Below are 22,393 nucleotides of genomic sequence, written 5' to 3'. Positions count from 1 at the left end.
TCGCGCGGGCGTGCGCATCCATTAATCATGAAGCCAGCGAAACTCGGCCGTTCCTCCGCTACGTTATCGGATCGAAAGGTGGAGTTCCCCGGCGATACACGTGCGGTGGAGGCTCGTGGCTGCTGCTACCCGGCGACGAAATGAAATTTTTATCGCGAGAGTTTTCTTAGCTCCCAGCTGCGAGCGCGTAGCTTTACGATCCCCCGAACAAGAGTCGTTTTCTCGCCAAACTCGTGTTTATATCGCGGCCACTCCCGGAGTTTGGAAATATGCGGTTTCCTTCCCCCCCCCCCTATCCTCTCTCTGTTTATTAACCAGCGGCTGCGGAGGTATTGCAATTTCCTTGGCAAGACCTCGAGAGTAATCGGGTGTGCGTGTTGAAATTTTGGAGGATGACTTTGGAAAGTTTTCTTGTTATTTGGGCACGTGATCATGAGAAAATCGTCTATCGATTCAGGAATCGAAAATAGTTTATTACGTAACGAGAGTGCAAAGACTTTTTCTACTCTCGGCATTTACTTTTGGACGTTTACTGCGTCATCAGTAGGAAAAATAGGGTTTGCATTTGGTGCGCGTCCAACAAGCTGGTACATGTCCTGATGATATACGCCACTGGGTATGGCATATATATTATTGTGCACTCTATGCAGGTACCAGAAATTAAATTTTGCAAACAGAGTGAAAAATAGTATCCAAACATGTTAGATAGCAAGCGGGCAAAGCAGGTGATTTTCAGACGAGTGCAATTTTGAAAGAGTGATAATCACACGAGTGTGACAATTAAAATGTGTTAAAAAAATTGATAAGATAAACAAAAAACGTTCGTTACTTGATGTCTTCTTTTTTCTGTTAGCAGAATATATACAACTACCAAGAACTTTGACGAGATTGGTCTCAAAATTACGTTCGAAACTGTAGTGCTGGGAGTTTTGCCAGCTGTGCTTCTGATACCAGCTGAGCAACAAGTATCCAACATACGAGCGATATTTTTCGTATAGAGACGTAATTTTATTTCGTAGATACATATAAGCTTTGAATCATAGTAATCAGTCTGTATTTTAAAACGAATGAAAATTAATTAAAAAAAGATACGAACAAAAAACAGTGTAACGGGTTGCCCAACTCGATTCCAGTAATTAGAATAAATCGTAAAACTGTTCCTTTCACCACTCTGGTTTGCAAAACAATTGCTACAACTATGTTGCGAAGTACCACTAAAATTCATTATGCTGATGAAACGATTGAGTAAAATTTATGTGTCTATTAAACACCTTGCGTTTGGGATAATACTGGTCAGTACGAGAATTTCAAAGCAGTAAGCGAAAAGTATGGTATTTCTACACGAAAACGGTACAGGTATATCAGTTAACCAAAGCACATTTTATATCGAATTGTAAAAATGTGTCAATACCCATCAACAGATTTCCCAAAAAATTAGGCACATGCACTTAAAAATCTGTTACCTGATTCCTCGATAAGAGTCAAGTGTGAAAACCCACAAAATCGAAACGAATACACCGAATCTTTCCATCCACGGCCATCAAATAAAATTCTCGTGGAGTAATCAAACTGCCGACTACGACCACAGCGCAAACCTGTGCAACCGCGTCCCGATTTTTTGCGCCTCGGTTGCAGCTATATACGTATGTCCATCAACAAATCGTTGGTAAGTTCATCATCTGTGGTTGCAGCTTTCTGGTTTCACCAAATTTGCACTTTCCATGTCATTCTATAGTATACACCATCATCAGATAAATAAACTAGAAAACTTCACAGGCTCTTTGTACAGTCAATACATGGAAAGGGGAACAATGAAAGGCACACGTGCAGATAAGGGAGTCAGTATAGCCACAGCCGACGATGTTGCTGCAACATGGACGTATATGAAAAAAAGGAGAGTCAAAAAAAAGAAAAAAAAAAAAAAAGAGGAGGCTCGAGTGATTTTCAAAAGGCGCGCGTATCAAAGCTGCCTCCTTTCACGGGGCGAGCTCCCGAGGGGTTGATGCCACTGAAAGAGTCACGTGGGCAAGGGGTGCGCAGGAGGATGAATAAACGAGCGAGAAGAGGCCGACGCGTCTCCCCTCCCCCTTCTTCTGCCGCGAGGAATAACAAAACGAAACCAGGTCAAGTCCGCGAAAGGTGGGCTTTTCGAGCGTGCAACAACCACCACCGCCACTACGCGTACAAGTGCGAATGGCCGAGTGTTTAGCCGGAATTGATGGACAAAGATAACAGGCCGGTCCTTGACTCTACTTTTTTTCCATTTTCACTGGTTTGTCCAGCTGATGAGGCTTCGGTTTCAAGTGGTAGCTGAAAAGTAGCTCGGTGTACGGTGTACACCCTCGAGCTGTTGGAGCTTTTTTTGTTGTAACTCAGAGCTAGCATGAGTTGTTGCTGATCAAAGAAGTTGGAGACTCATGTCACGAAAAAAAGAGAAGAAAAAAAAAAGACACAAATGACTTCGACGAAATTGATGCATCCTTTTCGGTATTCCCCGAGACAAATTTCGCGAGCGCCGCGAAGAAAGTACCGTTTGAACGTGCACCTTTTGCGAAAGTGTGCACCGACACCGCGATGCAAGAGGAAATAGAGGCCTTGATATTCAGCGCGCGTACACAAGTTGGTCGCACGAGCTGCGGTGGCGGCAACACCAGCTGATGTGTGATAGCGTGTACTGTGCGCTGTGAAATGTAAAGGTGGCACCGCGGATAGGACTATCGCGAGGTTTGAGGTATAGGTACTCGGCGGTACGTAAACGATACGTTTTAAGAAACTACGTACTGTTTTTAAAGGCATATAAGTAGTTTCTTGTATTCGATCACTCTTCCTTTCTGGGATAAAAAAAATACAAAGTTATGGATAGTCTAAATTTTTTTCAGTGAAACTATATTATACATTTTCGGCTGTACAAATTTTACAGCATATAACATCACAGTACAAGTTCTTTTAAAGAGTTGCACAAAGTTTTGCATCATAATTTTGAGTGGAATATCTCATAAACTGCAGACACGATTCTGTGCATTACTCGAGTGTTTTTACAACATATCGGTCTTTAAAGGAGCATCAATGATTTTCTCAAATGCGGAGAAAGCAGTAAAATTTTAAACAACGAAAATTGAAAGTGTCAGAGAACTGTATGACTTAAAAAAAAATTTTTTTTACCATACATTCTTTCAAATAAAAAAAAGGCAAAATTCATAGCTGTCCTGGATAGCTTGTATTGAGAGTTGAAGATTCATCAATAAAAAAAAATTTGTGGTTAAAAATATTTTAATACTGACAGTTTTTTGGCACTCTAGTAATTTATTGTTTTAAGTTGCTTACTCAGCAATTCATGTTTAAGTTCATTGTTTTTTTTTTTCCTTTATATCGAGACATGCTTATTTATTTACAAATGCATAAGCTTTGTTACTGCTGGTCGCTTGTTGACATAACAAGTTCATCACTGTATTTTTTTCCCAAAACAGTGTAATGCTTACGGGGAAGAAGGTAAGATTTTCCCTGTTCTGTGTTGATAAGTTTCTTCTTAATAAATATCTTTTTATTCCCTCTTTTGAAACATAAACAATGAATACTCATTTGCGGTTCAATCTTTACTTGCTATTAACAACTTAAATCAAGTGATATTTGACTCATCTGATACATTTTAAGAAATCGTTATTTGCATGCATTATAAACTGAGGTAAAAGTGAATTGAACAGTTACAGTAATTTATACCCTACATTTGAAACTTACCTGTAAAATTATGATGTAATTTTTTATTGCTTGTCACGTATACACTTTTAATTACTAAGGTTATTAAATTTTTCCAAGTATAACTTATTGACTTATTATATTTGTTTCACAAATTCATTATAATTTAAGCGATCATCACAGCTAAAACTCAGAATCAAGTCGTTAATGTTTGACAATGTTGGTTGCTAAACTTAATTATTCCTCATGTTATTTTTAATTGCTTCCTCCACTTTGAATTAAATCTAAATTTTAATTTGAACTTACATTTACATTTGAAAAATATATTAATGAATGTACTGCTAACTTCTGCGGAAAAAAGCAGTGAAAATATACAAACGACTTTGACGAGCCCTTTTTTACATTGTCAACTACACAGGAATATGCCGTTTATTTGCAGTTTTTACTACTTCAACTATGTATGGTAAAAAATGTAAATGCAACACATACACACAGAACAGAGAAAACAGGCAAGTTCGACGAAGCAAGGAAGAGATCATGTATCATGTGGCTGCAGTGCGAGATACATCGAGAGCTAATACATAACATACACATGAAAGTAATGGATATAGGTACGGATCGTGACGCAGGGAGGGGAAAAAAAATCAATCGCTCGGGGGAGACGCGAGAGCTGGGTATTTGAATATATATATTCGGCGCGACGCTGGTGAAAAATGTACCGCTGACTTTTCGTTGGCGCTACAGAAATGTGCTGGCTTGTTCTTGTTCGCTGCGGATCAAGGTAGGCGTGAGCTTCGTTTTCAGGAGCAGCTATTTGTACGCGTACGCCGTGTGTGTACTGCTAGGAAAAAAAAAGAGGATAGGTATGCGCGTAATTTTACGGGGAATCGCTTCCTTTCTTCCTTTTTTGACAGTCCAACGTATTAATGCACGATGTAGATATCTTTTTTGCAAAATGGATATAAATGGGTTAGGGGAATAGATACGTATACCATTACCACTGAGATCCATAATATATATTCATTTATATGAATGACTTCTAGGAATATCAACATGATTATTACGTCGTGGCTTCATTACGAAAATCGGTATTGAAGAGCAAATTAAAAAAAAACCCTTATTCGATGGAACGTCGTACTACATCAATCCCATAAAGATCGATTACGTCACGTACAGGCATACAAATTTCGGAAGCGTGGAAATCTCGTCATCAAACTAATGCACTTTCTCTAATTACCTTCCCCGAATCTGTGCTTGTAACTCCGTGCATTAGAGACATCCGTGGTGAGGCGCGAATAATCGCAATCATTCGGTGTAGTTTTGGCATCAACCTCCAAAGTTAATCCCACCAGCGTAAACACGTGCACACACACACGCGGTAAAAGCTCGATACTCCTCTCTCTCGCGATTCAGCAGCGAATTAACGGTAAACTCGCGCGATCTTACTCTCCTACACGCACATGCTGTGAGCATTTGATTCGGTTCGCGACACTTCGATGCCAACGTCGCATATGGAAGTTGCGTAGCCTTACCAGAATCAAGTTGCGTTATACCACTATATTCGTTTATCAACAGTGCATTTTTCACGCACGCACGAGCTTATTACTGTACACTACTCGATAGGCTGGATTATAACTTTGATCTACCGCAGTATACTGATTTCGATGCGGACCAATGCGTTTCTACTTAGTTGACACGGAGCCAAAATTGCGTGAGATTTCGAGGATTATCATTTTGCTGGATTATTCCGAAAAATGAGCTCGGCTTCGGATAATCACCACGTGAGGGTTTAATTACGCCGAGTGCGAGAGGAAAATGGAAAAATTTTTAATTAACGGTAGTAGCCGAGATCTGCCAGCCTCGCGGGGAAATTTGAGAAAAATGTAGCTCGCTGCCAACATGACTTGGAATATACATACACACATATATATATGTATATACATACGGAGCGTTGAAAACTGTAAATGCTAATAAGTAGCGAGAGCCGTCTGTGCCTGTCTCGGCTGTTTCTACTTATTTTTAAGTGGTGCAGTTTTAAATGATCACTTTTAACGTTTTCCACTCTTTATTTTGTCGAGTTTTGGCTTCAACCTCTTTTCCGACGTTACGCTTTGCATCCTTAAAAAAAAAAAAAAAAAAAAAAAAAAAAAAAAAAAAAAAAAAAAAAAAAAAAAAATGGAAAAGTATAAAATACGCTCATAATTTTCCAAAATCATTGTATTCCTCTAAAACTCTTTAAATATGGTTTAAGCAAAAACAAAAATATGCGAAACTTCTGCACTTCAAGGATATTACCTTCACGAGATAAATGGTATCCAAGCTGGTGAGCGATTGTTAAGTACAAAAAGTATCGTAAATAGCCAAAAGGAGAGGAATAACGCACAATTATCATAAGCCCGTCATTTCTTCCTTTTTCTCCTGTTTACTCCTGGCACCATGCACAACAGTCTAATCTCTCGGTAGAGGCTTGTTCCAATTTTTTTTTTTTTTTTTTAGTAGCCTATTGTTGTACACGCGAGTCGAGCACGAGGATTATAACGGCGTGCGTGCGTGGGTACACGAGCTCGCGCAGCAGCGAGTATTATCTTGCCTGAGCAGCTGTAGCTGGTGCACTTTAAACGAATTGCATAAGTTTGTGACTTTAAGCGCTTTAAATGTTGTCAGAAACGGGGAATTGAGGGTATTTATATAGGTAAGAGAAGAATATCTCGAATCTTTGAACGTCAGCGACAGCTTAAGTTGGGACGTAAGTGCACAGTAAAGGGCTATTGTAGTGGTTTTTCGTTTAAGAGTTTCCAGCTGAATGATTGTGAAATTACATGCGCAGCCAGAGAGATTTCATAATTATTATATATTGGAATTTTAATGAATAAATAACTTAGTATCACTACAACTAAAGGACCTTCCTTCCTAATAAACCAATGAATGCAGCAGCTACGCTTTTAATTACTGTAAAAAACACATTTTTTTTCATGCCCCCGATTACAAATGATTTAATGCTAAGTAGTCAAAATGACAAGCTGATCCCAAAGTGGACAATCGTACCACAAGTGTATCATCATCATCATCATCATCATCATCGAGGAGAATAGTAGTCATTATGGTTGATTTCCAAAATACAAATGTCAATTAGAGGCGAGAAAGAGACGCGCGGATACAATCATTGCGGTTTCCCATTACCTCCAAGAGCATCAGCAACAACAGCGGATCCAAGAGAGGTATAGCTGTACACGCAATCGCCTTGGTTATGTAATGTATATATCTCGGTCCCTCCGTTCGGGGTTAATGTCAAGCTGTAATTACACACTGCTACTCTATGAAACTATATAGGTGGTCGCTTAAGGTGATGGTATAGTTATTGTGAATGCGACAACACATTATTTGTCGCAAATGTATCATCAAACTAACTCACAAGTAACGACTGTTATGAACGGACGAAAAAATATAGATCAATTTCACCAAAGTATCAAAATATTTTCCAGAAAGGATTGATTTATCCTTCCAAATAATACATGGCGCTTGAAAGACGAATTAACACTCCGAAATTATTTGGACAGATAAGGAAAAAATATCTCTTTCGCTAACCCAGACACGCACCCTTAATTAATAACGTAATAGAAAGTGAAGCCCCGTGTCACCGCGAGAGCAATGGTAAATCAACATTTTCGCGGAAGCCGCACAGCGCAACCAAGTCATCGATATTCCGTTCGTTCAAAGCCTGTCTCTCTGCAACACTCGATAGTCCATGAACTTTTATTAAGCATTCGATCTTTCCCTCTGCAATACCGAAATTTTGTTTGGCTCGACTATTGGGTGGCGCAAACGCGCTCATTATACAAACTTCGGGAGTGAGCGAAATCTTGCCACTCGGTTACGTGTGCAACATACAGCCACGAAACTAGATTATTTGGTTCGAGTAATTAGGTATACATGACACGTTGACGCGAGTTGCGTTAGCTCACGAATTTTAAAGGAGATGTAGCTCTTGATTGAATTTTGGGCTATTGGAGGTTTATTATGCTTTTTGTTTAATTGAAACAAAACGGGCACATCCTTTCTGGTCTCTGGAGCTTTTTAGTTGGTAAACTCTTTTTTGGCGTTTACAGTGAACTAGGATGATTCATGGCGTCTAAGCCGCTGTTCGCGTTATTTATTGGGTAACAATGAATGTCCTAGATATGGAACATAAATTTATCTTTACTCCGCGTGAGCCGTACACATAAGTCAGTCGATGTTTAGCTTGAAACCGAGTAGCTTAAAATATTGAAGCGATACGAGGATAATATGGCAGGAACACGCAGTGTGTTACGTAAAATTTATTCGTAGAAGTTCAAATTCAAAAAAAAATTTATTACAAGTTAAATTATTGTGCATATTTTAAGGCCCCAAATAATTATCATTTAACGCGCGTACGCGAGCGTTAAAGACTATCTACTTCAAAGCTTTTTTTTCATGCTCTGTTGAACTTATCTCCATACTATAAGATATAATGTATCGGGTGCGTTTATGAGCGTGAATTCAGCTGATGTTTAAACAGTTTCATATGTATGAATAGTCATATTTAGGAGTTATAATAAAATAATCCATTTAAATTCAAACGCATTTTGACTACTAACATTGTCATATTCAAGTCATATACTTGCCACTCGATTTTTTTAACGTTTATTTCAATTTCCCAAAAAAATGACATGGTTTTTATAAGATGTACTCAATGTAATATTAAATATTATCTCACACACTCACCTCCATCACGCAACTCCGTCGTAAACGAACGTATGGTTTATTTGTTAATTTTCTAAATTAGATTCTTCCTTTTCGCATAGTTTACAAAGTTTATTTTCTCTCTTCTCAACTGGTATTTAGTCACTAGCCATTTAAATATTTCCACATCTCGTTTTCACAATAGTATCAATCCCAAACTGTGAGAATATTATAACTAAGTACCTATTTTGGCCCTGTCTCTCATTTGTATCTTTGGTTACTTTCAGGTCATTATTGAATTTAATTGTCTACTTAAGCCAAAACTACTGAGAAATTAGTTGATTATTATACATTCACATCAGTACATCAGTAATTGATTACAAATGATAAGGATGCATATCATATTGAAATTCACTCTTTCGTTTGAGAGCTGCAACAATATTCGACCACTGATAAAAGAGCTGTTTGTCATTTATTGCTGTAACAGCATCCGTAGTAGCAAAAACCGGCACGTGCTGTTGTAGCAAACAAACAAACCTACATTGACACGTATACGTACAAACACATGTAAAGTTATAGAGACATTCATCCACGTAAAAAAATGATAGCCTCCGCAAAGTGAATGTAACTCGAGTGTGTGTACCGTATTATGTGCAAGTACGCCGAGGAGCGAACGTATAAAGTAGGAGTAACACACGCACATAGAAAAAAAGAAAGATTAAACACTGGTATAGAGCGGAGGAGAGCAACAGACTTTACAAAAGTAAAGTTAAAGAGGAACACGTAACAATTGTTCAAACCCAATGGATACTTAAGCGATTGCTGCTTTGGTATAGTGTATTATGAGTATACATGTACCGGTCCTACACGTGTGATGTGGTCATTGACGCATCAGGTGGTGTCAGTCACCTCGCGTGCGGCTCTCTGTGTGCCACTATACACGGTACACCACTCACCGCTTCCGTATTCACGGTGTATCCCGTTTTCCAACATTTCTTTGCTCCTTTTTTTGCCTCTCTACTCCGTTTTCGAAACGAAACTTATCCAGAGAGCTCCTTTCGCGCGACGATTCCGGGTAATAACGCGACAAAGTGTGAAGAAGTAGGCACAGAAAAAGAGAAACCGCCAGGGCGAGGAATTCCCACGTCCGCGCCCTGGGAAATGATTCTTTGCGCTGTTTGTACAATGTGATTTGTAAGGTTGAGTAATAAACAATGGATTCATTCGAGGATCAAAAAGAAAGTATAACTGTCTATAACAGTAAAGACCGTGAATGATTTGACACTCGAATAAACCCAAACAAACAAACTTACGAAAAACATGTCAACCCTGTTGATGTTGGATGATGTTGTAGCACGTGCAACTGATCTACAAGTGATCCCATAAGTCAGCTGTTATGGGGACGACGCGTGTTTACGATTAGGTGTTGTTTATACCCATCGAAAATATATCCATTTTGTATTCATACGTCAGCTGTTACCGACAGTAGTAGTAGTATTTTTTTTTTATTGGCTTAGAGAAAACATACAGCCACTGAGTAGTATACATGGTAAATTACATATAAGAGTTATTTGTATGATACGTAGGATTGACATGTTTTGTATGGTACACTTATAAGCTTTACGAGCAGACGACGTACGGTAAAAGATGCAAGTGACATATGGGGAGTCTTGCAGGTGATTGGGACAGAAAAAAACGATGCCCGGCGTTGACCGATGCTCAAAAACTCTCCCGCAACACGCTTTATAACCTAAGAAAGTATACAAACTCACCTCGGGGTTACCGGCTGCAGCATGCCTCTCCCGCGGGCTCCTCTTCTCGAACGATCGCCCAGCTGGCTGCTGACAGCTCCGACTCCGCCGAGCAGACGCGTTTTGGGCCGAAATTGATAACTGTAAACACAAGGAAAGTTCACGTCGCTGAGTCGCTCGTAGTAACTGTGTATACGGTAAAAACTCTTGGACTGTATGAGAGAACGTGAAACGATAACGTACAGGGAGGAGCGGCAGCGTGTAGCCGAATGTGGCACAGCCGCAACTGTGCGAGCGAGCAGCACACGCGCGAGTCGTGACACCCAAGCAAGAAACCGGGTAGGCGAAAGGAGGTGGAGGGTGGAAGCTGGTGGCGGAGGGATGCGTGGGAGAGAAAAGGATGGATGAGTGGCGGGTCCCTCACTCCCCCTTTCCTTCTTGCACTCCCATCGCTCTCATGCCACCCGATATATCCCAGTTTGTTGACATATGCGGAACCCATCGATGGTTTTAGTATACAGGTTGACGCTAGCGCTGCCCGACCATGCGGCGTTTCCATGGCCTACGTAACTTATTAAGGGAGTATCATAAGCAGGGTGTAAGATATACGTTAAGTAATCATGCGTAGTACTAATCACTACTGAGTAGTGCCATATGGTGGATTTCATTAAACCATACAAGTAGAATATCTAAACTTTTGAAGGTCCAGTTTTAGGTCACAGATAAATTTCAAACTTGCCGCAGATAGCACAGAATACATCAACTTTTTATTGTCTATCTATAAAATCAGTTGCGGCTAGTTTATAGTTACCAAAGTGTCTCTACTGTAAGTAGTAGTAATAGTTATTTGGATCAGCGCCATCTAGCGGTTTTTACTTTTTGACCAAAAGTGGCTCCTAAAATTCTCAATCAGAGCAATTTAGATTAGAGCCATTTAGTCAATTATAAACCAGCCGCAACTCATTTAATGGCTATAAAATAAAAAAATAACAGTACATGTGTTTTTGGCGGCAAGTAAACAATTTTTTTTTTACTTGAAAATTTATCTTTAAAAGTATTAATGCATAGAAGGTCGATTTTTTGGTAAAAAATAGATTGTTATCTTGCCGCCAAAAACACATGTACTGTTATTTTTTTACTTTATACTTTCATCATAAGTTGCGGCTGGTTTATAATTGACTAAATGGCTCTAATCCTGATTGCTCTGATTGAGAATTTTAGGAGCCACTTTTGGCCAAAAAATAAATACCGCTAGATGGCGCTGATCCAAATAACTACTACTCTACTACTTGCGGCAGAGACACTTTGTTAATTATAAACTAGCCGCAACTGATATTATAGATAAACAATAAAAAGTTGACGCATTCTGTGCTATCTGCGGCAAGTTTACAATTTATCTTTGAGCCAAAAATCGACATGTAAAAGTTTAAATATTCTACTTATCTTATATGGCCTATAAAATCGACCACATGAAAAAAATTACAATACCTTAAGGAGGCTTGGGCGATTTTGAATTAAATGCTGGCTAGGTCTGAAATTCAGAGATTATATAGATAAAGTTTGCTAGATTTTTTTAGGAAAACAAAATAGGTAGGTCAACACATTTATTTTCGAGAAAATCGCTTGTGAAAATTCGTCATTTTAACACGCAACCTTACGGAACCCGAAATTCAATAGACTACCGTACCGCAATAAAAAGCTGTGGGCCCACACATTATATTGGTACATGTACTTGAAAGTATAAAGAATCTATTATTTAAAAAAAAGAATAGGATCAACACGTTAAATTTTGAGAAAATAGCGAGGAAAACATCGAACATGAGAATTGTTTTGTTCAGATACTGTAAGTGCGCATGCGCTGTACATTCATAAACATACAAGCATGAAAATTTAAGTCTAACACAAGTATAGGTATATAATAGCAGATGAGAGCAAGAGAGTACAGTGTTGTCAGCTTTATCGTGGCAGGGCCGTCGTCTTTACACAAGGTACCTCGGGAAAACTAATAAATTTTTTAATATCGGTTTTCCCAATGACTTTTCCGCGTATTATTGCTATTTTGTTCACACATATGTATAATCAAAATGATTATAAAAAAAATATTACAAAGAATCATTTGTATGACAAGTACCCCTCAGGGGCCCTTCAATAGATACGACACCAAACGCCCAAGCCTCCTTAAGCTTTTTACCATTAACTTATGGGAGCACGGTCCTTTAACGTTAAAGTTTAGATAAACAGTTTACTTATATGATATGTAGTGTGCTACAGAAATCTTGAATAAAAATCAAATAAATACGTGAATTTATTAGTCTAAAAGAGATGACAGAAGAAAAAAGGCTTAAAAAAGATGTTTAGTGACACGAAGAGTCTCATAAGAATGGAGCATTGGATCCCATTAAACCAGAAGTGTTTAAGATGTGAAGAAAGAAAGTGAAAATTCATAATTTTATGTTAAGGGCTTGTGTTTATTTGTAAAATAAAGAAAATTTGTTAATGAAACATAGAGCTTTATTTGTTTTACATTTAACAAATAATTAATGATGATTATACAAGCAGCTCTTAAATTTTATTGTAAGTCTGCAGAAGCTGATCCTACCAATCCTACCTTGATTAATTTTTCAATTGAAATGACCTTGTATGTATGTACACTGTTAAATGATTTTAAATATTGAAAGTTAACAAGTTGTTCTATACAATAAATTCATTTTAATGAATCCTCCAAAATAATGTAATGGTCTATGTTAGATTAAAAAACTTTCAGTGTTATGTTACAGTGCAATGTATCACACATTCATGTTGTGAGGTTTCAATATTACAATAACAAAGTTTGATAACACACAAGTTAAAAGTCTCAACTAGCATCGTAAATGGAAGAATATTAGAAAAATTTGTGAACTAATAAGATTTACCAACGTGCAAAGTGAAACATAAATCTTGATAATACGTTTGAATAAAGCAATTGTTTGAGTTTTATAACTTTTAATTATAACAGTTGATACTGTAAATATGCATTTGCTCCTTTAGAATTTGGTTTTTCCTTGTTTCAATAAAAATTTGTGTTACAGAAATCTTGAATTACGATCAAATATATATGCATAAATTAATCAGTCGAAAAGAGACAACTGAAGAAAAAAGGCCTAAAAAAGAAGCACAGTCACAGGAAGAGTCTCTTAAGAATGGAGCATTGGATCTTACTAAATAAAAAATACATTTATTACAGATAAGTAAATTTTAAGTCTTGTAAACAAACAAAGAACCCAACATTCTCGGATTATGTGAGATCCAATGCTCCATTCTTAGGAGACTCTTCGTGTGACTGACACTCTTTATTAAGCCTTTTTTCTTCGGTTGACTCTTAGACTGATAAGTTGACGTATGTGCTTGATCGTTATTCAAGACTGCACTGCCTGTGCTTCCATAAGTCAATGGTAAAAGGTCTAAAGTATTGTGAGTTTGTGAATGTGGTTGATTTTATAAGCCACATAAGATAAGTAGAATATTTATACTCTTACATGTCGATTTTTGGCTCAAAGATAGATTGTAAACTTGCCGCAGATAGCACAGAATACATCAACTTATTATTGTCTATCTATAAAATCAGTTGCGGCTAGTTTATAGTTAACAAAGTGGCTCTACTGTAAGTAGTAGTAATAGTTATTTGGATCAGCGCCATCTAGCGGTTTTTACTTTTTGGCCAAAAGTGGCTCCTAAAATTCTCAATCATAGCAATTTAGATTAGAGCCATTTAGTCAATTATAAACCAGCCGCAACTCATTTAATGGCTATAAAATAAAAAAATAACAATACATGTGTTTTTGGCGGCAAGTTAACAATTTTTTTTTACTTGAAAATCGACCTTTTATGAATTTATACTTTTGAAGAATAATTTTCAAGTAAAAAAAGATTGTTAACTTGCCGCCAAAAACACATGTATCATTATTTTTTTATTTTATACCTCCATTATGAGTTGCGGCTGGTTTATAATTGACTAAATGGCTCCAATCCAAATTGCTCTGATTGAGAATTTTAGAGGCCACTTTTCGCTCAAAAATGAAGACCGCTAGATGGCGCTGATCAAAATAACTACTGCTACTTACGGTAGAGCCACTTTGTTAATTATAAACTAGCCGCAACTGATATTATAGAGAAACAATAAAAAGTTGATGTATTCTGTGCTATCTGCGGCAAGTTTACAAATTATGATTTTTTAGAGTATGCGACGTTACCACGACCTACATAACTTAACAACTGCGGCAGCATTTGCGGAGAAGCGGAGTAAGTACAGGCTGTACAGCCATGGATAGATTCTTGTCGTTGAATTAGCAAGAGCATATTTTATTTAATAGCTGTAAATGACGTTTACATGGCATACAATTTTCAAAATATCGATTAATATAAATAAATGATTGAGTGTATGTATAATATATATACATTTGGTTTTTTTTGTATTACTGTAGTAGTGGTGATTTCTTAAATATTTTTTGTGAGATTGTGAGTTGGCATAGATTAGAGTAGATCATACATTTAATAATTTACATTTGCGTGTCTTTTGTTATTTCCGCCCGTGTTTTAAAACTTTAATATATTTAGATTTATTATTTGGCATGCTCTAACCTTGAATTTCCCATGTTTAGTATTTCAATGTGTTTGAATAAGAATTTGTTATGCTTCAAGCATTGCTGCTCTAAATCCATATTTTGTCAAGAAGTTCCAGAAAAGTGTCCTATTTGTGATCAGTGCTTGACAACATTTTTGTTAGAACCGTTTGTTGTCCCTAATCCCTTAGTTAATGCCAAAGATTATCCATGCTGTGTTGTTGTAAGACCATCTAATGGTGATTTCCTTGATTATAATGTCTCGGATGATTTGCATATTGGAGTCACAGATTCAGATGGTAATGTGATTGAGTTTGATGGATGTGGTTTAGTTAAAAACGACAATACTACATGGAAAAAGTGTGCAGCAATTCCAATCATACCTACTTCTTGGGAAAAATTTTGGGATGATGTATTAAATGATATGTGCAATGATTCAACATGGAATGCTAGTAGTTACAATTTTTTTGAGTTTAACTGTTTCAATTTCGTCATAGCTTTTTTGAATAATCTAAAGTACAACAACATTCAGTTTATAAATAAAGAAGATATGTGTAAAATTTGTATACTCCCTAAAATTCAGAGCATCATTAAATACTCATCAATTCATAAACAGTTGATAGACAATAATATTTACATTCAAAAGTAATTGTTCTACATTCCTTGTAGATTCAAGTTATGAAAAATGTTGTTGTCACGTTTGAAAATCCCAATACCTTGTTCTCATTGCTCAAAATTATTTCCAAAGTCATTGAGGGGTGTGGCAACAAGTATATGTGATGATCAAAGTAAATATGATGTTATTGTCATTGGAGGAGGTCATGCAGGAACAGAAGCATGTGCTGCAGCTGCACGCATGGGTGCAAAAACATTGCTTGTTACCCACAAAAAAAGCACAGTTGGTATGTCAAAGCACAGTTTTATTATTTTTCAACGTATGTAAATATGAGTTAAAAATATGTTTTAGGCGAGATGTCATGTAATCCCTCATTTGGAGGAATTGGAAAAGGACATCTTATGAGAGAAATAGATGCTCTTGATGGTGTGTGTGGACGTATCTGTGATATGTCAGGAGTGCACTATAAAATATTGAATAAGAGGAAAGGTCCAGCTGTGTGGGGTCTCAGAGCACAAATAGACAGAAGCCTTTACAAGAAACACTTACAAACTGAACTTTTTAATACTCCTGGTCTGCAAATTCATGAAGCAGCAGTGGAAGACCTTTTGTTAAATGATTATTATGACAAGTGCTGTGGAATTATATTGAGTAAGGCAGTTGTGTAAGATACAAGTCCTTGAATGGATATTTGTGATCAAATGTAATTTATTTTTTTTAGAGGATGGTACAAAAATTTACAGCGATTCAGTTGTTATTACAACTGGAACGTTTTTAAAAGGACAAATAAACATTGGCCTAGAAATCAGACCAGCAGGAAGATTGGATGATGAGCCAAGTATAGGATTAGCAAATACACTTGAACGTTTAGGCTTCAGAATGGGGAGATTAAAAACTGGTATGTTTACAATACATGACTTGTGTTTGTATTAAATAATTTATTAATTAACTTTAGGTACACCACCACGGCTCGAAAAAGCATCATTAGACTTTTCAAAATGTATCAAACAATCAGCAGATGAAATCCCTGAACCATTTTCTTTCATGAACGACTCTGTGTGGATAGATCCAAAGAAACAATTGTATTGTCACTTGACTCATACTAATGAACAAGTGGCAAAAATAGTTAGAGATAATATGCATTGCAATAGACACGTGACTGAAGAAATTACAGGTCCCAGGTACTGTCCAAGCATAGAAAGTAAAATATTAAAGTTTTCGAAGATAGTTCATCAAATATGGCTGGAACCAGAAGGTCTTGACTCTCCTCTAATATATCCTCAAGGATTATCTTGCACATTACCTGCAGAAAAACAGGAGGAGCTCATTCATTGTATTCCCGGATTAGAAAATGCAAAAATGGGTGAGTTTATAAACCCTTCTATTGGTGATTAAAGTGGTTTTCAGATAATAACTGTTATAACACTACAGTGAGACCTGGTTACGGAGTTGAATACGACTATATTGATTCCAAAGAGTTAACTTCAGCATTAGAAACTAAAAAAATTAATGGACTTTTCCTAGCTGGTCAAATTAATGGTACTACTGGTTACGAAGAGGCCGCTGCTCAAGGTATCGTGGCTGGTATCAACGCCGCTGCTAAGGTATAACAACAATAATAATTTTTTTTTTCAACTTTCATTTATTATATAACTTACAAAAATTTTGGTTCTGAAATCAAAGGCTTTACACAGACCACCTCTTACCATGAGTCGAACGGAGGGTTACATAGGAGTCCTCATTGACGACTTGACGACGAATGGTACAACAGAGCCCTACAGAATGTTCACATCGAGAGCCGAGTTCCGAGTGAGTTTGCGTCCCGACAATGCCGACGAGCGGCTAACTCGAAAAGGCTACGAGATCGGCTGCGTGTCCGAGGAAAGGTGGAGAAGAACCGAAAGCATGTTGCAATTGCTTTACGAGACTATTGGCATAATGAAGGAAAAAAAGATGTCGTATTACGATTGGCAGAGACTTATGAAAATGCGAGACCACAAGAGAAATGATCCGCGTTCGGCGTTTAATTTGATGCGCGACGAGAACATTAGTTTCGATGAAATAGCAACTCACATTCCAGAACTCGGACACTTGCGAGGAAATTATAAATTGGGCCAGAGAATATTCGTGAGTACTTGGTTGTTTGGCAATGATTTGATTTTCGTATACCGATACGTACAATTTATCGTTGCAGATCGAATCTTCGTATGATCACGCCGTTGAAGAACAGAAACGAGAAGTCGAGGAGATAAGAAAAAACGAAAATCTACTGCTACCTCTAGACATCGACTACAAAAGGTAGGTTTTCAGTAAAATGATGAACTGAGTGTATCAGCATCAACTCGAAATAAAGAAAAACTTTTATTCCGTACAGCTCACTTTTGAATCTCAGTATCGAAGATCGAGAAAAACTATCGGCAGTAAAGCCTCAGACGGTAAAATACAAAAAATAATCAGTCATTTACTCATGATGTTGTTGTCGATTAATAATCATTAACGTCTCTCCATGTTTAAGATTGCGGCAGCCTATAACATACCCGGAGTAAAACCATCCGCCGTCCTGCAACTGTACTATTTTGTGAAAAGAAGTGAACAGCAACTTACTTTTGCAAATTGTTAATATTTTTTGCTGAATAATGAATAAATTTGTTACAAAAATATAGGTTCATTAATTATTATTTCATGTGTTTCGCCAATTGACCTGTAATCCATTAAAATCGGAGCTTATATAATTTGTTTCATGAGTTATATGAAGCGCAAAGATTTGTGCTCACATAGATGACACCACTTCTGTAAAGTGGAGAGGTCTTTAAAAATCAAAATGGTTCTGAGAAATTTAAAAATCGAAAGGTTTCTAAGATGAAGAAAATCCTATTAATTACAGCTCATACACAAAAATGATTGAAAGAATATAAAGCGCGTCAATATTTTGCAAAGTAATGAGTAAATAGTTTTAAAAAAATAACTAGAAAGCCAAATAACATTTGCTGGAAATAAAAATTTAAAGCTCTTTTATAAAAGTTACCAAAAAAAAAATTTACACATGCGTAATTAATGCACACGTGTGCTTTGGGATGTCTGATTTCCCATCCCTATCTCCTTTGTATCTTGGGGATTTTTCCGATTAACCCTCCGGTCCCTGCCAAAAACATATATCCTGAAGGTCCATCGAGTTTCAATACATCTTGTGTAAATAAATCTGTACATGGACGTGTTTGATACTATATTTTCAAAATGCTGAGGTAGAAGGGCGAGCGTCTTTTTAAAAGAAACTGCAGGCAGAGAAGTGTTTGTTGACTCCTAGTCTGATAAACATTAACGAGCGTCAATTGATTGCGATGAGAGGAGCCTTTCGTTTTTGATGTTCTCGTTTCGACGATTTCACTCTTACTACCCATATAAAAGACCATAAAATGTAAAATTATAAATATCAGCTCACTTTTTGATGTCACCTCGTGAATTATTTTCACATGAATATTTATCGATTCGCTCGTGAATGTTACTTCAAAAGCCTGGAATTAAACTGTCGTAAAGAGAAATATTTTTGAACTTTAATGGCACATGGCAGGATTTTACATATGTTTGCCAATACCCGTTCTTTAGAAATTTTCATATTTATTAATCATCGATTCCTCTAAAAAAGTAATCAATATGGTTTCTGTTCTTTTTATGTCGTAGAAGCCGAGTTCATTGGTCATTTTTGCGCATTTTTGTGTTCTAATAACGTTATTTGCATACAATGACTCACTTGAAAAAAAAAAAGTTTCTTCCGATTTTCATGCACTCACAACTGAACGTCCGTTTAACGCGACGTAATCGTTATGAACGAGAGGGAGGATCATAAGAGCCGATAATCTCAATATTATACCGTAGCTATTGGTGCACAGTAAGCTCCGATATCAGTGGGAGTTTGAAGCCAACAGAGGAGGATTAAGTCCAAAATTTACGATTACCTGCGGAGCGACGAATTGGCAGAGCTTACCTTATGATCAGCATTACCTGACTGTGACGACAGAGTCAATTTTTGATGTTTTCCAGTGGCGATGTACCTACTCCATAATTTTTTAAAAGCATACAAATGTATACTTGAACAACATCAGGTGGTATAACCAAAGCGTCTCCAATGGGTCGGGGACTTGGGAGCGTTCCAAGCTCGAGCCTCGTAGAAAGATCGAACTATGCAAAGCTTCGGTCGAGGAGGATCCAAACATCTCGAAACTACCCTGGAGGACCTCCCTACCCCCCTTCGGGGGTAAAAATCGGGGCATTGGCGCTTGTTCGTCCAAACTCTAGGGGAGAAAGTTGTCTCGCAGCGGATCCGCTCGACTAGCCAAAAGGGGCAGAGCTTTTTGCTCCACAAGTACATGCCCTGTTTGGTACATACATGTAGGTATATGTATATCTGCAACGTAAAGGGGCGACGTAGTGGCTACTGCTTGGAGGTACCACTGGGTACAAACTTGGCCTATTGAGTTAGGAGGGGCTTCTCCGCGATCCTCCGCTCCTCTACTGAAGCGTAGAGGGTAGCAACAGTCATCGTAATTGAATTAGTCTCCCGGAGACAGGCGTACATGTGTATGTATGAATGTAGGTATATAAGGAATGTCCAAGGCATTTTTGGGCTGGCGCGGTTGAGGTCTTGGAAGCACTGATGGCCCGATGGGATGGAGTTTACGCTGCTCTCCTTTGCTGCCAAGACGTATATACATTGCGATTTAACGCAGCTATTGAGCTGCGAATGGAGAGGCTTGAGTATATCTTCCGACATGTAGGTCAAGTTTTTTAAATGCAAAAAGGGGAAATATTTTTTATCAGACGTATCATAGTACGATACTGTAACATATGTTGGACAACATTTTTTAATGCTAAATTCAGTTTTTTTATTGATTATTTTTAATACTAATTTCAGCAGGAAGATTGGGTTTAAAAATAAATACGCAAGTTTTGCAACTTTATAATTATTGTACTAAATGTTCTCTTTACTTTATTATTCTTCATTGATGTGACATAGCAAATACTGTTACGATTTACGATACATTGTAGGAATCCACTCACATTGATTTAAACTTGGCTCCTATACAGATTATAATCTACAAAATAATCTCAACCGCTTGGTTAAAAAAAAAAAAACTGTCACATCTTCAATCCAAAATTTGTTATTAGTATGACAAGATGTTGTGCGCATTTAAGTTAATTGCAATTACATGTTACAAAATAACAAAAACATAAATAAATAAAGATTTTCTTACTAATTACCATAACGAGTGGATTATAAAAATGCACATCGACCAACGCTCTAATTTCATGCAAAACGACTACTACACAATCGCTAACGATACTTCCACACAGACCTAACAATGAATCTCATTCATGACTCGTTGTAGAACACAACATACGCACGTCTCGATTATGTTCCTACATACATGTATTTACAAACTTACGTGATACATAAACGACACCTATTCATTCGTTGATAAAACGCGCTTGGCGCAATAATTTACATTATACCGTACGTGTGTGGCGATACTCACTCGATTAGCAACTAATGGACGAACACGACGGCACGTCAAGACTTTGTTTGCTTTCCGATGCATTTGGTCGCCCCTGGACTGTCTTTCGGTGCGTCGACAAACTCGTCAACGCGTTTTACATACCACGAGTATTTTAGTTGCTTTCGATTGTCTCTCTAACGTATGCGTACAACAATCGAATCGACTTAACTCAAATCTAGGCCAAGAAAGTTTATATATACACAACGGAACAAGGTTTTTCAACCGTAATTTTCAATCACTGCCACGTGCTAAGTACGTAAAATAATTTATCGCAAGTATACAGGTAAATTAAACGTAAGGCCATCGAATATGCAGTTCGCACCAATGAAAGAAGAATCACAGATTCTTCGATTCATTTGCTTCCTTCAAATCTTGTTTTAAAAGTTGAACAGAAAAATACGTAATAAACTTGAAAATTGGGAAAAAAATTAAGTTTACTTCGCGTTCGATATTTACGCGTATGTAAATAAATAAATACAATCGAGAAGCTGACTCCAAGATCACTCACCTCGCATCCGGTGCGCGTATACACATACACATGTTTATATGTAAACACACACAAAAAAATCACGCCCCTAGTGCTATAAAGGCAAATGACGAGGTGTAAGGGTCGTAGAGTCTCGAGGGAATGCTTTATCTCCTATATTTTTGCTGCCGAAATGATTTTACGACGGTGAGCTTTAAGAGTGTTTTTTCTCACTTGCAAAACGATTTTACCGTACACGTGTTCCTATCGACCCTCAACCTACCTTTTTATCAAAACATCAAAGCTTAGTTTAAATACCACTTTTAACATCGTAAATTGTACATTAAACGCGCTGGAGAGGGATTATGCGACTCGAGTACAGTATTTTATACACACAGGTATGTTCGTGCAAATCTCGTGGCTGCGATCTGAGCGAGTTTTCTTTCTCATTTTTTCGCGCCTCCGTCCGCCGTGTGCTTTCTTCTACATCACTTTTTTTATTTTCATCCACGTTCTTTCAACGCCAAGTCGGCTCACGTTAACTCGACGACTTCAAGTTGCCACTTGTTGATTGCGAGCGTGTATACATACATATAAATCTAGATTCGTCAGTCACGCTACCGATGCTACTGCGTTTACTTTTTCTGATTATTATGATGGACGTGTTTTTATACATTTTTCTTCTTGAATTATTATTTATTTTATTTGGTATTGAAACGAGTTTGTTGGGAGGAGCTTTCAATGAAAATATTACAAAAAAAATTTTTATACCTAATCAAGCGTTCACGTTATCTTATTTTCTCTTTTTGTTCAAACATGTTTATAAATATTATATATTTTTTTAATATACTGTGACATATATTAATTAAACTGTTACGTAGAGCTAATTACTTACGATGGTTGAGATTACGAACTCAGTGGACCTTAATGTGTACGATTTCAATTTCCACTAATAAAACTAATTCAGCGATGTGAGTCTATAGATTCGTTCCTTCAATTGCACTTACAAGCGGTTC

General features: G+C 37.3%; 3 protein-coding genes across 3 annotated transcripts in view; 2 read left to right on the top strand and 1 right to left on the bottom strand.

Moving 5' to 3' along the window:
* The window catches only part of Tpst (tyrosylprotein sulfotransferase), a 124,557-nt gene extending 114,047 nt beyond the window's left edge, over window positions 1-10,510 (bottom strand). Inside the window, exons 1-2 of the mRNA XM_089592665.1 lie at window positions 10,389-10,510; window positions 10,167-10,286 (exon numbers count right to left, since the gene is read on the bottom strand). The gene's annotated coding sequence lies outside the window, so the exon portion shown is untranslated. The remainder of the gene's footprint in view (window positions 1-10,166; window positions 10,287-10,388) is intronic.
* A 3,837-nt stretch (window positions 10,511-14,347) lies between these two features.
* LOC106635764 (5-taurinomethyluridine-[tRNA] synthase subunit MTO1, mitochondrial) lies at window positions 14,348-18,002 on the top strand. The gene is made up of 10 exons (XM_089592691.1): window positions 14,348-14,423; window positions 15,413-15,645; window positions 15,711-16,010; window positions 16,081-16,257; window positions 16,315-16,722; window positions 16,791-16,963; window positions 17,043-17,486; window positions 17,554-17,657; window positions 17,734-17,794; window positions 17,875-18,002. The coding sequence occupies exons 2-10, from the start codon at window positions 15,429-15,431 to the stop codon at window positions 17,977-17,979; spliced, it is 1,989 nt and encodes a 662-aa protein (XP_089448817.1). The 5' UTR covers window positions 14,348-14,423; window positions 15,413-15,428; the 3' UTR covers window positions 17,980-18,002.
* On the top strand, window positions 14,443-15,476 carry LOC106635809 (MKRN2 opposite strand protein). Its single transcript, XM_014347957.2, has one exon. The coding sequence runs from the start codon at window positions 14,775-14,777 to the stop codon at window positions 15,390-15,392; it is 618 nt and encodes a 205-aa protein (XP_014203443.2). The 5' UTR covers window positions 14,443-14,774; the 3' UTR covers window positions 15,393-15,476.
* Window positions 18,003-22,393: the final 4,391 nt, after the last annotated feature.

This window comes from Copidosoma floridanum, unplaced genomic scaffold (genome assembly GCF_036245765.1).
Source record: "Copidosoma floridanum isolate Cflo_tuat_1 unplaced genomic scaffold, Cflo_Japanese_pri ptg000019l, whole genome shotgun sequence".
In the NCBI taxonomy this organism is placed as follows: domain Eukaryota; kingdom Metazoa; phylum Arthropoda; class Insecta; order Hymenoptera; family Encyrtidae; genus Copidosoma; species Copidosoma floridanum.
Note: the sequence above shows the minus strand (reverse complement) of the source record. Positions and strands in the feature narration are given on the sequence as shown.